The 17,246-nt window shown below is 38.8% G+C and overlaps 1 protein-coding gene across 8 annotated transcripts in view; it reads right to left on the minus strand.

The window, feature by feature from the left end:
* Positions 1-903: 903 nt before the first annotated feature.
* Positions 904-17,246, minus strand: part of mapk10 (mitogen-activated protein kinase 10) — a 52,676-nt gene continuing 36,333 nt past the window's right edge. For 2 of the 8 annotated variants that reach the window (XM_050052976.1, XM_050052979.1), the window contains exons 9-14: positions 16,739-16,921; positions 13,799-13,923; positions 12,954-12,980; positions 10,382-10,445; positions 10,145-10,222; positions 905-6,445 (exon numbers count right to left, since the gene is read on the minus strand). In XM_050052976.1, the coding sequence (XP_049908933.1) occupies positions 6,303-6,445; positions 10,145-10,222; positions 10,382-10,445; positions 12,954-12,980; positions 13,799-13,923; positions 16,739-16,921 (620 nt within the window). In that variant the 3' untranslated portion in view covers positions 905-6,302. Of the gene's footprint in view, positions 6,451-10,114; positions 10,223-10,381; positions 10,446-12,953; positions 12,981-13,798; positions 13,924-16,738; positions 16,922-17,246 lie in introns of all 8 variants that reach the window. The other 6 variants (XM_050052978.1, XM_050052982.1, XM_050052980.1 and 3 more) reach the window with 6 other exon arrangements.

A 17,246-nucleotide genomic window follows, 5' to 3' on the forward strand; every position in this document is an offset into this window, starting at 1 on the left:
TAGGATGTGTTTTGAGTGGCAAAAAAATGACAGTTGATATGGATGATAATACTAATTTATTTTGTATCTTGATACTGATATATTGTAACATTTTCTGAAGAAGAAAAAAAAACACATGAATATCAGCTTGTTGACTAATTTAGCAAATTCAGTACCTGATAATTAGAAATATTTCAATATCTTGATGCAAAAAGTTTTATAAAAATCCAATATTGCAGAAAAATTGTCCGGCTCAGGGACTTACAACCCTGCCTACAACTGCCTAAAATACAACCAGAGATGGTATCAAGTTACTAGTACGTTTACTCAATTCCTGTACCTGTTTCGAGGTACTTGCACTTTACTTGAGTATCTCCATTTTATGCTACATACTGTATTGTATGTTTCACTTCACTGCATCTATTTGACAGCTTTAGTTATAGTTATTTTGCAGATTCAGATTGTTTATATAAAATATAAATCAACTAATAAATTATGATATATTATTATGTATTAAGTAATTAAAATAAGCTCCACCTTCACAGCTGCAACATTAAAGTAATGAACACGTTAATGCATCAATAATTATAATCCAGTTATATATATATATATTTCTGAAGGGCTATTTGTATAATGAGCACTTTTACTTCTTATATGTTGATGCTGATATTTATGTACTTTTTAAAGTTTGCAGGATTTTTTATTTCTACACAATAGCATTGCTGTATTACTTTTACTTTTTTGTTGTTTTTTTGCTCCTCTTCTGCTTTTTGCAAAAGATCTGAATACTTTTTCCTTGACAAATTTACCTTATTTCATGGTATAAATCACCATATTTCCCACCTCTAATATGAACATTACACTAAAGTGGGAAAAGTCGGTGTACATGGCTTTAATCCTGCACCACCACAAACTAATTTTTAATTTTTTTAATGCATTATTTGTATTCATTCTGCTTGAAAACTTGCTAATGGATGCCAGCCTTTAAATTGTGAGTCCAGCAGGTGCGATGACTGGAGCCTGAGTCTGTGTAGGAGGGACTCAGTGTCACTGTGACAGTTTGGTCAGATGGGTGTTATGGAGGAAAGGGACAGGAACAAACAGAGGCTCACAGAAAAAAAAAACATTCACTAAAAGAAAACAGTACACCTTTGTCCAAGATCAAAGATTTTGTTTATTTTCAATCACATACATATACTATTTTTACATACACAGTTCCTTTAAAATGTTGTGTTTACAGTAATAGCTTTCAGTAATTTTTTTTCTTTTTCTTTTGCATTTGTTTTGACTTTATTTGAAACGCTATAGCCTGAAGCTTTGAGATCAGCGTGAAACAGATACAATTTCTCATTTCTTTTTTTTTTTAACCTGACAATGTCAAAAGAATGATTCATTAAAACAGCACGGAGTAAAAGAAACAAGAGAGAAGGAAATTGTAAAAAGAACTGAAGAACGACATCACCTGATTCAGATGAGCTATACAGGGTTTCATCATTGTAGAGTTCCACATTTCAGTCCACATTAAAAGACTTTTAAAGATTTTAGCATCACCTGACCCTCGCTGTAGCTTGCCTCCCTGTCTGAGTGCAATAATGTTTATTGCATTGTTGGGTTGTTGTTATTTACAATATAACTTGAAAGAAATAGGTGAAAAGATGGGGGTCACAAGTACTGAGTCCAAAGATTTTATGTTGGCACAGCTGAATACAAGATGTATCCTAACTTGTGACTTCATGTTGGCAAAAATATTATGGCTGAATGAAAAGTCACTCGCCTTCAGATTACAAATAAATGGCTAACAGACTGAATGAATTTGGCTAAATCCTGAATCCACAAGAGATCATTTTAAATCCCTTGGATTGGTAGCTGACACATTTCTAATTCTAAAATTTATGTGACTGAACATGAAAACACACATGAACTACTTCCAAACACATGACTTCACCGACTCTCTGTCAACATTCTTAAAAGTGATCCCACAAAATCTTGTATCTAAACAAAACATGAAAACATGAACTGATAAAGAATCTGTCCAGATTGCAGATCACATCTTCCAGTTCAACCTTACAGACAGTTTGTGTTGAATGCTGGTCATTTTGAAATCACACGCACGCAAACACACACTGATGACAAAGCAGAGCAGCAATGATGTGAGTGAAACAATTCATTTCTACATTCAGTGCTGACAACCCAGCTGTGAGAATCATCTCTACCTTCAGGCGCGTTAAACAGGACCAAAAGCACCTTTTTGTTTATTACAACAGAATTGTCTGGAGGGATGTTTTTATAAAAAGATCACATTCAGAGAAAGAAAAATAGAAAATGTTTCCATATTTGTACTCGAAAAGAAGAATGTAGTTTGGATGGTTAAAAATGCCCTGTAGTAATAACTGCAACAGTACTGTGAGTATTTGTGGTTGCAGGAGTCCACTCGAGACAGACCCCTTTTGTGAGAGATTCATCAGAACATTTTCAAAACACAAAGAAGTTCAAAGTTGCACCCTGTTTCTGAAAGATTGCCCTGGCCAGACCCTGAACAGAAAGCCAAGCTAGCCATAGCTTATTCTGGAGACGCCACCCTCAGTTACCCTCTTAGCTCTGTGAAGGTACTGCAAGTCTGTGTGTGGTTTACTGTACACGAGCCACAGGCAGATAGAGTGTTAACAAAGTAGCTATTACAAGTTATGTATATAATTTTGGTGGGAACAGATTTTGAGACATTGTATGTACAGTGACAGAGTGCTTTGGGTAGACTCCATGCACAGATTAAGCCACTGTGCTATAGCAGCTCAACCGGAGAGTACAGAGACACGGAAGAAACATATGTGAAATGTCCACCTAAACAGTGCCGTCACATGACTGGAATTTAACCTTTATTCTAAACTACTGGACATATGATCCATGCAATTTCCATATGTAGGAAATATGGTGATATTTATAGAAACTGTTGTAAATGGTGTTTTAACATGCTAGAAACAAACTCAAATGTCCCAGTTTGTTTCATTAAAGGGGACCTATTATGCTCATTTTCAAGTTTAAACATGTATTTTGGGTGTCTACTATAATGTGTACATGCTTTAATGCACAAAAAACATTTTCTTTTCCTCGTCATGTGCGTGCCAGAGCACCTGTGGACACCGTCAGTTTGAAACGCTCCATTTTAGCGTCTATTTCTTTAAGCCTCCATCTTGAGCCCACTGGAGTATAGCAACACTTTCTAACATGTAAAATCCCCAATAAAAGCTTCTAAAACAAAATCTTCACAACCAGTCATGTTCCAGCAGGAATATGATCCGAAACTAGGGAAAAATTAACAACATCTGCAACAAAAATTACTCGTTTCCCTGATGTTAGCATGTGGCTACATGTAGCAGTGTACTTGTGGCTGGGGAATTACTGTAACAAAGTATAGCAGCACTTTCTACCATAAAATATGACCATTAAAAGCTTCTAAACCAAAATCTTCACAACCAAACACGTTTCTGCCAAAACTGGGGAGAAATTAACACCATCTGCAACCAGAATCGTTTCCCTGACGTTAGCATGTAGCTACATGTAGCAGTGTATGTAATAGGCCTATGTAAACACTTGCGGTAGCGTGCCTGGAGCAGATGACCATTTAAAGATAGTAAAGACATACATTTCTTCAACTATTTATTTAAAACTTTTAAACCTTTAAAATGAACATCCAGCACTGTAACATTATATATGACAGAAAATCAGTGTAGCATAATAGGTCCCCTTTAAGGGCCAACGTTAGCATCCTTGAGTGTGTTAAAACATCTTTTTATGTTTTTGGTTACCTGATTGTCAACTGATGACAAGTTATGCAATTTGTTATGTAAACTTTACATAAAGTAGGAGGAAATCCATGTTTTGTTCACAAAAACAGCTCACAGTTTCTAGAATGTCTTTCCATCTGAATTATTCAAGCACAAATTATTTCTTTGCCTGCAAAATGTGGTTTCGTAACCCAGCATCTGTTAATGGTTCTTTGCCCATCAACCCACACAACCTGCATAAGAACATGGAATACGGCACTGGAAACCAAGATTATGAGAATTATTTACCTAAGGAAACTAACTACTAACACAAACACAAATAAAGCAACTCACTGTAGATCACCTGCTTCTAGTTGGAGTGTTTTTTAATCTAAAGCATGAAAAGAAAGCTGTAGTAATACCTTAGTTGCAATCAACCATTGCATATTCACAACTGTAGCTTAAACTGTTGTTGTTGTGAGAAGTAAAAATATAGCGTGTTTTGAATGGGATGAGTGAAATATCAAAGATTACATGTGACCTACAGTGACGGGCTGTAACTGGACGGTGGAGTGAGAGACAGAGTGCCCTAGAGCTGCCAAGCCTTTGCAAAGTTCAATGCGAACAATGCATGCGAGTGTTTGTGCGTGTGCCCCAGTTTGAGAAAATCTGGTCACACACTGTGGAGATTCAGTTTGAAGGATAAATCAATATGGGAAATGACAGAAATCCTTCCATGCTGTGTAAAACCTATCTTAAGTATGTGTTAAGCCATTTGATCTGAACAAAGCAGTTTGATTTCACACCCCAAAGTGTCCCTGTCACTGGATAAAACCTAAAGTTAAAGCGCCAACATCCGGCCAAACTGTGTGTTTTTTGCTTAAATGTTTCTACCAGCATTGGTGCGTTGGGGATACGGATAGTTTTAAGGCAGAAAAAGAAGAAGCAAAGGAAAAAATACCCAAAAATAATATCATTTCTGTACCTGCAATGCTTCATTCCAAAAGGCACTTGCCATATTCAGGTTTCGTCTATCAAAATAAATAAATCAATAAATAAATCTTCCAGCTGAGAAATGATGTAGTCAACATAACTGTTGGGTAGCCTGTATCCAGTTCATTTATTATTAACAAAAACATGTTTTTTTTTCTCGTGTGTAGTGAAATGATGTACATGACTTTAGAATAAAACATTGCTACGAGGTTAACACTCATCGCCCGCCTTTAAACTACCCACTGCATCATTTGTATCTCTTTCCATAAGCCCTCAGTTTCAGACAGTCAAATAAATAAGAATAGTCCCCTTGTGGTAACACCACAGTGAAACAGACCAACCTCCTGTGCCTATGAGGGGTTAATGGTACACAATGACATGCAGGGCTGTGGGCCAGCCCGTGGGGTGGTGGAGGGACCGATCATACACTGCCAGGAGAAATAAAAGGGACATTACACACAAATCAGACTTTTTTTTAAAACCCCTTAAAGGTAATCTTATGAAGTCTGAGCACAATCAAAATAATTTATCTCAGAGTGTACTGACCCTTTAAGTCCCGAACTCAGCCCTGACATTTACTAATGTCTTAATGGCTTGCCTGTGGTTAACAAACACACACCCACACACACACTCACACTCACTCGTCCTATCCTGTGCCCAGACCCCCCCCTCATGTCTGGAGTTGAGTTAGTTTACATCGTATATAAACAATAGTCTCTATACAGACTCATTTTAGCATACAGTGAGATTAGCATTGTTTTAAATCTAATCATGCAGGACTACAGCAATAGGCAGGGGCAACTGAGGTGGAAAGCGGTGATGTGGCAAGGTGCGCTAGTCAGAAAAAAAAACTCCCAGTGTACTGGCCATCAGTCCCACTCTGTGTGCCCTTCAGCTGTACAGAATTACATTATTTACAAGTAGCGCAGGGAGCGCCACCCTGGGTGAGAGTGACTACATTTCCCTGCAGAATAACCACATAAAAACACACAAATCAGGCAACCTTACATTGGGGATTGTGTTGGGTGGGGATGAGGGTGCCTAAGGCAAAGCCTAGAGGTTAAAATACAGCAGTGTCATTACATAAGGGGTGAATGGGGAGAGGGGGGAAAGGAGGATGTATTGTACAGTAGCGATGAGCAAAATGGCAGCCCACCTTGCCACAATGATTGGAGCATAAATGCTTTTGTAAGGAATTGGGAGACCAGCAGCCAGCCAATATGCACTTTACAGGAGATGCAAGTCGAAGCATTTGGTCATTTTGTTTGGATGCCATATACAAGATATGTGGGGTAATATAAGCAAAGCAACTAGAGGATCATTAACATATATCTCAGCTCATTTACTTCAGTTTAAATACCACTGCTGTTTTTGAATGACAATGCACAGGCTTTAGATTTCATCATTTCAGATTCGGTGTTTCCACGACTCATGTTTTTGTTCTTAATATATTAATTTTGATCTTTACTCTTTTTTTCTTTTTTTTCCTTTTTTGTATTTTCAGTCGGTCATTTCGGGTTGGGTTCTTCACCTTCGGAAGAACATGGGGTTGCGCAGGCAGGCGGCTAGTCACCTGCAACACCCCAGGGGTCCTGCAGAGGTCTCCAGGCTGCTGTCAGTGTCTGAGGCCAGGGTCTGGTCGGTGGACATGGAGGAGATGTCGTTTATGGAGGAGGAGGGGGGGAGGCTCTCGCTGCTGTTCACGGCTGCACCTGTGCTAAGGGAATCAACAGCAGCAGGGGGTTACAACGTAAAAGAGTCCTGGCAAAGACGGGAGCAGAAAATACAGTCGCAAGAGATATTTTGGAAGTGCACACAGAGGAAAGTTGCAGCTGAATTTGTTTAGTATGAGACTGAGACATCAACAACATGAACAGCACCTGTGGGAGACCACAATCACAGTGTGTCTATAATGAGACAGGGGTAAGTAAGGTTTGGGTCCAATGGGTTTCACAGGAAAGATCGTCAAAGGCTGCAGTGTTTCAGCAATCCAGAAGAGTGGGATTGTATATCAGTATATCATACCTATGGTTAGGATTTATTTATTTACTCATTTTGGATGTTATAAACATGTGTTTTGATTTATGTATCACCAAATGTGTCGATGGCTGGGCCTATTGGTTAGCAACCTTCAATAGTGCAATGTTATGCCTCGTCTTTTTTGCCCAGGTAGTTTTCTGATATTGATTTTGCTTTGAAGTCAAAGGTGGAAGCAGCCAGCTGTAAACATCTTAAGGTTTCATTAAAGAACTCTTAATTCAGTCTACTCAACTGCTATTCTGTCATTAGTAATTAGATCAACACTTCATTTAAAACCCTCATCTCTAATTATTTTCTTGCATAAACAGATTCTTTCTGGACCTGACACATCATGGTAAATGATCTACTTGATGTCCAGAATTAATTAGAATTACCGCCTTACGCTTATATGCCTCCACCAACCAATAAAGTTGCAGTTTACATCCATGTTTGTCCAGACTCATATGTGTCATGACTGTAGAGAAAACGTCAAACATGGATGTTGCCAGCAGCACATAAGATTTATACAATCATTGCAGTTTCAAGGTGGACACCCAAGATAGTGTCACCAATTTGGTCCCTGACCAAACGTCTCCTCTCTGTTCCTGAGTTGTGGTGTTAAATAATGGCCAGAAAAGTCTTTCTGCAGAACATGACACAGTGACAATAATCTTTGATGGTTTGGATATACAATGTCATCCCTTCATCATTTTATTCTATTAGACATTTGTGTGAAATTTTGTCATAATCATCAAATGAATTCTTGACTTATCGCCAAAAACCTGCTTTCACAGTTATCTTTAACGTTTGACCACCAAATTTTAATCAGTTCATTGTTAAGTGCAAGTTGACGTTCGTGCCAAATTTGAGGAAATTCCTTTAAAGCCTTCTTGAGATACTGCATTCATTAGAATGGGACAGGCAGACGGGCAGATAGATGGACGTATAGACAGTTGAACAGAGAATCCAAAAACATAATGCCTCCAGCCACGGCTGTCGCAAGCACGGAGGCATAAAAAGGGTAAACATCTCTGCGATGTTGGATCTGGAGGTAAACCTTAGAAGACTGGGGCATTAATCTTCATTTTCAAAAAGAAGTCGAACAACCAAACAGCTCAACCTCTGTGGGTTTGTACATCACTTTCATTAAATTCTCAGTGAGTGGATTTTGCTGTCTTTGATAACTTTATGAGCAAATCCATATAAATATAGGCAGTCTGCTGTTACCATGGGAGTCGAAAGCCTGATTAAAAAGGATGAGAATATATGGGTGTTGCCAATATGAAGAACAACTACTTTTACTTTCAAGCACACTGTACCAGCATTCCCCTAATTTCTACAGAAGACATGTACAGTGCAGGCAAACTGTAAATCTGCTGCTTGTGTCTGTTCCCTGTGGGAGGTAATTGCTTAATGGAGACTGGTGGGCACTTCAGCTGACCCAAAATAAAACGGAGAACAAAGCAGGATTAATGGCTGGCATTAATTCCAGCAGTCACTTCACTTTTAAGTTTACTTACAGTAAATACATCAGAAATATCTGTTAAAAGTCACCATGTGGGCGCAGTAAATGTTTAAATCTTGAAAGATGACTTGAGCATGAACCAAACTGGTAGTTGTGAGACAGATTATGGAAATGGATAATTAATGAGGCTTTTACATCATAAATTAATTAAGGCTAATCTTGGGAGAAATGCTGGCCAAAGTTGTGTTGTGAGATTATAACTCTTGTGTGCTGCCTTGGCACCGTTAATTAGGTCTCAACCATTTCTCAATCTTGTACTGTAGAGCCGCCCTATGCACTCAGTGAACTCCTTTTCATCTTTGCAGTCTAGGAATGATAGTTAATGTGTTAATAATAATAAAAATACAAAGTATGGCACAAACAAATATGATAGTGCTGGGATGGTAACATCTCTACAAATAATAATATAGCTTAGCTTTAAAGATGTTAAACTCTCCATCACACACTTAGTAGCACAGAAAGATGGGTCTGACTCAGGCATCATGTGTGTGCTAAGCTCTTCTGTTTTACTGCTGCAGTAAAACACTGCTGTCTGCAGTTCCTACACTGCACTAAGTCTGCTACACTCAGCATCAGACACCAGCCCTTCTGCTTAAAGGGGCAGTTCACCCCAAAAACTCTCCTTGTGGTGCTTGAAGTGCCAGAAAAAAATACATTTGAAAAACTCAATGGCAATGTCTCTATCCAGAAATCATGACCCTGATATTCAAGATAATCTACAGACCTTGTTGTAAGTACTGTATTTTCACGTAGGAAATATTCTTTCTACCAAACTCCACATGCCAAGAGTATCATTGCCCAGAGGGAAAGGTGCATCTACTCATGGACGAGAGGCATGTGCCAGTGCTAAATGGAGACATTGATGGCATCCCTTTTGGCTGAGCTGTAACATTAGCTAGCTCAGTGGTGCTAGGTGAGCTAGCAGTAGATGCATGCCTCCATCTGTGCTGTGATACCATTGGCAGGTGTAGTTCAGTAGAGAGAAAATAGTTCCTACATGAAACTGCTCACAAGATCTGTAGATAATTTTGAATAACTGGTCATGATTTCTGGAAAGAGACATCTCTGTTGAGTTTTTCAAACATATTTTTTGGCACTTTGAGCACCACAAGCCGAGTGCCATCTAGTTCCATTATACTGGAGAGAAGGCAGACATCTCTACGGTCAATATCTTCAACACTCAGCAACTCACACCAAAACAATCTAGACTGATAAACAGCACTACAGATACAAGATCAAAAATATGTATTTTCTATTTTTTGGGTGAACTGTCCCTTTAATCATTATTTTGTGAGAAACAGAGCAAAGAGGAGGAGAAGAAATGGATGCAACCACACATGCTATGTTAATTTCGGAATGGCTGTTGTCTCAACCTCACAAAAAGCTATTTCTGCAGTGAAGTCTGGGTGGTCTGGTCAATCTGCTAATATGACTCCATACTGCCTCTCTGTGGCAAACTATGAAAGCAGCACTCACTGTGCTTTGAGATCCTTTGCAGACAATAGAATAGTGTGAGATGTCAGCTGCAGCTGAGGAGTGAACTGTCCTGTGATGGACCCCAAAAGGACCCAAATCTTAAGTCATGACATGTCATACACACACACATACACACTCCTTTAAGTGCACACACCATCTGCTATTCAATATATTCAGAGGCAGTCTTAACAATTACAGATTAGGTGTCCATCAATACGATTTCTATACACTGGGCACAAACACTAAACAACATTTAGCTTTAAAAACAGGAGATGCAAAAGACAGGGACACATGGTCAACAACACGATGGGGTTCTCTATTTACAAGTAAACTCCAGTAAGGTTATAGTAAATTCACTTACAGAGCGATTAGGGTTATGCACTGAGAGTACCTGAAGGTGAAGGCTGTCCCTTCACAACGCCATTCTTCGTTCTCTCCTCAAAGTTCATCACCTCTTTGTAAATTAGTTCTGCCGAGGAGCAAAGTTAGTGGAGAAGTCATTGAAACATGCAAAGCGATACAAATATACACATATATACTGGACCTACCGTTCGTCGGACATTATCATTTTTGGTGATTTCCTGTCAACATATAGTATTTATTTAGAGGTTTAAAAAGTAATTCTCACCTTTCCATTCATCAATGGAGTGTTCTCTTTCATCCAGCTGCTTGTCGTAGATCTGAGGTGGAGGCTAAACAAACCAAAGTACAAACATTTTGGTAACAATTTAGTAAACAACCCAGTGAACAAGGTTAATTTCACATTAAATCAAATCAGTCAATCAATGGCTGATATCACTGGATACCTCCAGGTGAAAAATATCCATACAAAAATGTCTTCAATAAGTTTATGTTAATTCAGCAACATGAAATTGTGGACAAATAAATACAAATATGGGGATGAAAAAAAAAAATCTGAACATGACAAACGCATCTGACTATCAATTTGACACTTTAACATGTACTGTATGTACACAAAGACATGCTGGGATACAAAATAGGCACATGTGGATTACGATGAAAATAAATAATGTGAATGAAGGAAAATAAACAGCTTTGTTTAGTCGTACTCACATAAAATGATGATTGATTTACATAGTTTAAATATCAATACATTGTCTCCACACACACATATATCAAAATATTACAAAGTAATCAGGCTTAAACAACTGACAGACAGTGAGATAAGAACAAATCCAGTGGGTTGTCCAGCTGAGATGTCCTTCTGCCATAGGACTGTCATTTTATCTAACAGGACACAAATATGCTGTCTGGCACTCAGTCAACCCTCCTGATCCTGCCCCAGACTCTGACACCATAATCTCACTGCAGGTGACAGGACCACCCATAAACCTCTCTGCTGTGACCTTGGAGGGACACTTACATGCTTCAGCAGCTACAGCAAGACAGAAGGGAGAGGTTCTCCCTCATACAAAGATTCATCAAAATATGCAGAGTGTGTACAAGTGTGTGTTATAATTATGCTTATCATGATTAAAGCTGTAGTTGGTAACTTCTATTAAAAAAAAAACTTTTGTCATATTTGCTGAAACTGTCCATATATTTACACAGCACTAAATGAGACAGATAATCCATCAAAAAAATTATATTCTTCTGGTTACTCTATTGTATTGTAGCATTTCAAATGGCCTTACTGTATGTGAACCAAAAACAACCAATCAGAGCTGAGGAGTCTGTAACATAGCTGTCAATCACCTCAATCACTGCTCGTGAACTGCGGTCAAACTGTCAAACTAGGCAGCACTGATCAAATACAAATCAAGACTCTGTTACTGCATTGCCTATTTCTCACCTCAGATGTTTTCAGAAACATATTTTAATGTACTGTTTAGCTGTAAAATGAGAAGGTTAGTCCAACTGATGGGTGGTGTTTGGTACTCCAGTTACCTGTTCCCAACATGGTGGCCAGATCGCAAACATTTTCATTTTACAGCCAAACAGTACACTAAAATATGTTTCTGAAAACATTTGAGGTGAGAGATAGGCAATGCAGTAACAGAGTCTTGATTCATATTTGACCAGCACTGGCAGTTGGCAGTTTGACAGCAGTTCACAAGAAGTGATTGACATGATTGACAGCTGCCCCTCAGCTCTGATTGGTGGTTTCTGGTGTGCCATGGCAAATTAGAGGCAGGACGAGGAGGAGGGAAATAATCTTTTCACAGACTATCTGTCTCATGTACTTCTTTCAGAATATAGTGACAGATTCAGCAAGTATAACACAAAGTTATTTTCATAAACATTACAAACTGTAGCTTTAATGATTGACAGTTGTGAACCAAACATGTCTCCTTTAAAGCTATGGCTGGTAACTTTTATGAGAATAACGTTATGTCATATTTGATAAAACTGTTACTATATGCTGAAAGAAGAACACAAAAAAGAAAGAAAAAACACCACGTCCCTCCTCCCCTCCTACTGCCTCCTGGCATTTGCTAGAATCAGACCGCTGCACAGTCAGCAATAATCAGTCAGAGCTGAGGAGTCTCTAACACAGCTGTCAATCATATCAATCGCACCGTGAACTGCAGTCAAACTATAGGCAGTGCTAAAATATGAATCGAGGTTCTGATACTGCCTTGCCTATTTCTCACCTCAAATGTCTTCAGAAACATATTTCAGTGTACTGTTTAGCTGTCAAATGAGAAAGTTGGTCCTGTCAGTGGGTACTTCGTTTAACTGTATCCTATATGGTGGCCAGGCTACAAATGTTCTCATTTTACAGATAAACAGTACACTAAACTATGTTTCTGATAACATTTGAGGAGAGAAATAGACAATGCTGTCACAGAATGTTGATTCATATTTGATCAGTGCTGCCTAGTTTGACAGTTCGACTAAAGTTCACAAGCAGTGACTGATAAGATTGACAGCTGCGTTAGAGACTATTTGGCTCTGACTGGTTGTTAACAGTGGGTCGTGGTAGACTCTAGTGATGCCATTAGAGACACTAAGAAGAGGAGGGACATGATTTTTTCACAGACTATCTGTCTTATGTTCTTCTTTCAGAATATAGAGACAGTTTCAGCAAATATGACACAAAATTATTTTCATAAGTTACCAACTGTAGCTTTAATGACTGACAGTGCTGAACCAAATATGTCTCCTTTAATCTTCACTCTTTGCAAACAAAAGTCCCATTGAATCATTTTCTTTGATGTAGGGCGGTTGTTATTTACCATGGATATTTGGATGAGATCTCTGGCCTTCATCAGCATGAGATGACATTAGAGAAAGGGAAAACAGCAGAAAACGTGTTGAAATGCCATTCACAGCCATATCATACACACCACATCAGCTCTAACAACAATATCATCAATAAAAACCATCAACAACTACACAGCTCAGACAAGTCATGAAATCCTCTAAAAATGAACTACAATGGAGGTGTGTCGTGTCGTGTGGTGTCTTTACAACCAACAAGATATCAAACGCTAAAATTCATCACCTGGTCATGCATTCATTAGTGTATTGCTGCAAGTAGAAGTGGTATCTGTGCTGGCTTTATCGAGCTGCAGATGGCTTTTTCCCAATCTCACTGTCACCTCATACTAATGAGGCACTGATGAAGAAATTAGACTTCACCAAATAAACCAGAATCACCACCACTCTTACGCTACCAAACAGAACAATGCACTAAGTCGCTCTTTCATGAATAGCACGAAAATGAACTATGTTATCTGACGAGGAGCAAAAATTTGGGGTTGTTTTTACTGAACATAAAACTATAAAAGTTCAGATATAAAGAATGAAACCAAAAGTGAGAGAAAAATGAAAATGAGATGTGAACTAAAAATTTTAAACACAATCATAAATGCACTGATGCAGCAATTATCACTGATACAAAACATACTGTAGTTTAATATGTATTATTGGTGTTGTAAATCAAAATAAAATGAGGGGAATCACTATTGTTTTTGTACGCCAAATACAAAGTAAACAGTGCTGATCAATCAAAGACAGAGGGGATAGGATTGAGCTCGGGATGGTAATCAATATACAGCTCTGCCAAAGGCCTACTCACCGCCTCCACCTCAGCTGGATCATACCACACGTTGATGTAGGGGTGCTGTAAGGCTTCGTCCACCGATATCCGTTTAGCAGGGTCGATGATCAGCATCTTAGACAGCAGGTCTCTGGCTTGGCTAGCTGTGGTTTGGAGAAGAAGAAAAAAAACATGTCTGAGATCATAAGGCCAGGAAATTTTCCTCTATTCTATTAATGTGCCAAAAGGAAATTGGAACACAACAAGGCAGAAAGGGAGGAAAAAAGAGAGAAGAGAGAGAAATGTCAGGGATTAAAGAGAATAATTAACAACAGCAGCTTTGCAAAGGAAACCAGGATCTCACAAAGCCTCAATCACATGTGGATTAGCAAATATACTCACCATTTTTACAGAAAGAGAGCTCTGGAAAAGAGCATTTGGACAATTTTTTTAAGAATTGATAATGTAGGACAGATAACACTTTATCAACCACCCAGATATCGCTGCCTTTTTTATCTAATTAAAATTCAAGTTTCTGGCTTGTCCCATATACGTATGCAGTGCGGCAGCTAGCAAATTCAGCTTCAACTCCCTTTACCTCCCAACATTATAAAAAAAAAATTAAAACATTATAATTTATACCTATGGTATTTATTACAAACAGGAACAAGAGCTAATGAGAAATCGACACTCTTATGCCCTCCACATACACTCCACTATACCCATCATCTAATGAACACATTAAGGTAAACTGCATTGCCGGGACTTGATGTGGTAACCCTACTACAGACTGAATGTTAGCATAAGATCTTTGGATAATTTTCCCTTATAAGTTCGACATTAAAAAAAAAAAAAAAAAAAAATGGAGACCACACAGGAAGTGCCCTATACAGCTGGCTGTGTCACCTATAGGAAGGTCCACCACTGAACGTCTCTCACATGATGCCATGGGGCCCAAAAAGACTTTTTCCCACTGACTCATATTGTGAAAGAGACATCTGTAATTCAATGGATACATTTTTTGGAGCTTTACAACCCCGTGAAATGACCGATTTGGGAAGCCTAGAAGAGCCGCAAGATTGAATTGTTTTATCCCCATTCAAGTTAGTGAAGTGCTAAACCAGAAGCTGCCTGTTCACAGCTGCCAAAAGTCTCCAGTATGCTTGTTCTATGGGCCCCATGATGCAGAACATCAGGGTAATTTTATACCACGGAAAGAGAGCTTTTTTGGCTTCACGTTCCACTGAGTAACTTTTAATAGGAATGAACAGAGTCCTGCCTCCAACGCTGCATTCAGTTCTCTTTCTACATCCATGGTCCTGATCTTTTTGTTACAGACTAGTATAATGTATGAAATCTAAGAAATTATCTGCTCCAACTGGTGTCTAAATGTAGTGTTAAAGGCATCACTATGTACAATAACTGTACAAAAATGCCATCAGCATCAGCAGTCGCTCAGTCGCTCAGTCTCTCTACCCTCAGGCCTTCTTGGACTGATCTGAAATTGAGAACCCTTAAACTACACACCATTCCTCTCCTACTCACACTGACCCTATTATAAATAGCTCTACAGCAGCAAAGGGCTGAAGAAACTGAACAGGGGAAGACAGATGAGCCAGGTGCACCCGCTGCATTTTGCCTCGGCATCAACACGTCAATAACAAAAGGATGGTAAATCTGTAAAATGACTCCTCTATCGCTCTCCTTCCACCTTTTCCTTATCTGTCTTTCTTTCCTCTTTCCCACATGCTGTCTGTCTGTCTATTCCTCCCACAGTTCAACATAACCAAAGCCCAAAGGATGTCTGCCTCAGTTCCTACCTGTGACAGTACAAAACATACAAAACAGCAGCACTTCAACCCGGTCTAACACCCTCCCACACGTTCTCTCTAGGTGCATTTCCTTTAACACTGTCACTCCAGCAGGGAGCAGCTAGAATACAAAAGTGATTCATGAGGATTTTACCAGACAGGAGCTCTGATGTAGGAGCGGGGCAACAGAAAAAGCATATTTTGCTGTATCTCAATGGAGGGAATTTCCACTTAAAAGGCCCAAATGAAAAATTTAAGATAAAAGTTTTTGAGGTATAAATTGACCAGAATAAAAGTTTCATTCCCAATCTATAAATTAAACAAGACTAAGAGTGTACAGCAACTCTAGCTGTGCTACTTTAAGCTAATTGCTAACAAGATTTTTAGCAGGTGTGATGTTTACCATGTTCACCATCTTGTAGTGTTAGCATGGTAATGTTTGCTAATTAGCACTAAACGAAAATTACAGCTGAGGCTGATGGAATGTCATTAGTTTTGCAGGTATAAACCAAAGTGTTGGACAAATTACAATTTTGACTTGATGACCTGATGTGCTAAGCGAAAAATTGAAGTACCACCATGGTAATTACAATTCATCCTGAGGGGGACATGGATGTCTGTCACAGGTTTCATGGCAATCCATCTAATGGTCGGATAGAATGAAACATATCACTCGAACAATAAATGTGAATCTGATGGTAGCGCATGAATGACAATGCAACAACACACAGCAATGGAACATTTCCTGTCAGAGTGTGCACAGGTGTTATAAAGCAGAGGTAGTTAAACCTGTAATTTATTGAAACATTTAATGGACAGACATCATATTTCATCATAGCAGCCACTGATTTTACGCATTGCCAGCACTCATGCCAGGTGTAAGTTTTAAAAACATTTATGGTTGCCCTGGTCCAACAAAACTTTATCTCTCACATGATTATCTTGTATGTTATAATGTCCTACATGGGAGATAAACTAAAATTACTTAGACCTTAAGTTTCAGGGCTTTTGTAGTTAACAAAGAAGTTGGCATCATAAGAAATCTGACATACGTAGGTTATCACGTTTTTGTGGGATCCAAAGTTGTACATTACAGAATCACACCACACATGCAAAGGTACCAAAATCAAATAATCGGTCAACAGTACAGTACAGTTCAGTTTCTCACCTTTGAGTTTGTTGTGCTCAGAGTCAGCAGGGAAAAGGCAGTCAGGGAAGAGCTTGGGAAAGGTGAGACCTGCGTACTTTGGCCGGTTCTCGACGTAATTCCTCACTGTGGGCTGCAACTTCTTCATGAACTCTGGTGAGGGTGTGCCCAGCTGCTCAATCACCTTGTTCCACTGGTCGATGTCTGGTGTGGTGGGTCAGGATTAAGGAAAACACATATGTAGCATCCTTTACACCTCAGTGTCCATTCAGGTACTACCCCCAAGACAAGTGAAAAATGGTTAACTTTTGATTTACTCAGAAAAGGTTGGAGTAATGATAAGGGTTGTGAGACCAAAGAAAATTAAAAATAAATAAATAAATAACTGGGCCTGTAAGACAGAGTATCATCAGCAAAGATACAAACAAATGAACTAAAGAGCCCGATCACCAAGTCTGACCAAGTTACTTATGTGTTTCTGATCTCAAAACAAATCATCTCACCCCAAAAGAAGCATCCATGAGAAATT

Source organism: Epinephelus moara, chromosome 9 (genome assembly GCF_006386435.1).
Source record: "Epinephelus moara isolate mb chromosome 9, YSFRI_EMoa_1.0, whole genome shotgun sequence".
NCBI lineage: Eukaryota > Metazoa > Chordata > Actinopteri > Perciformes > Serranidae > Epinephelus > Epinephelus moara.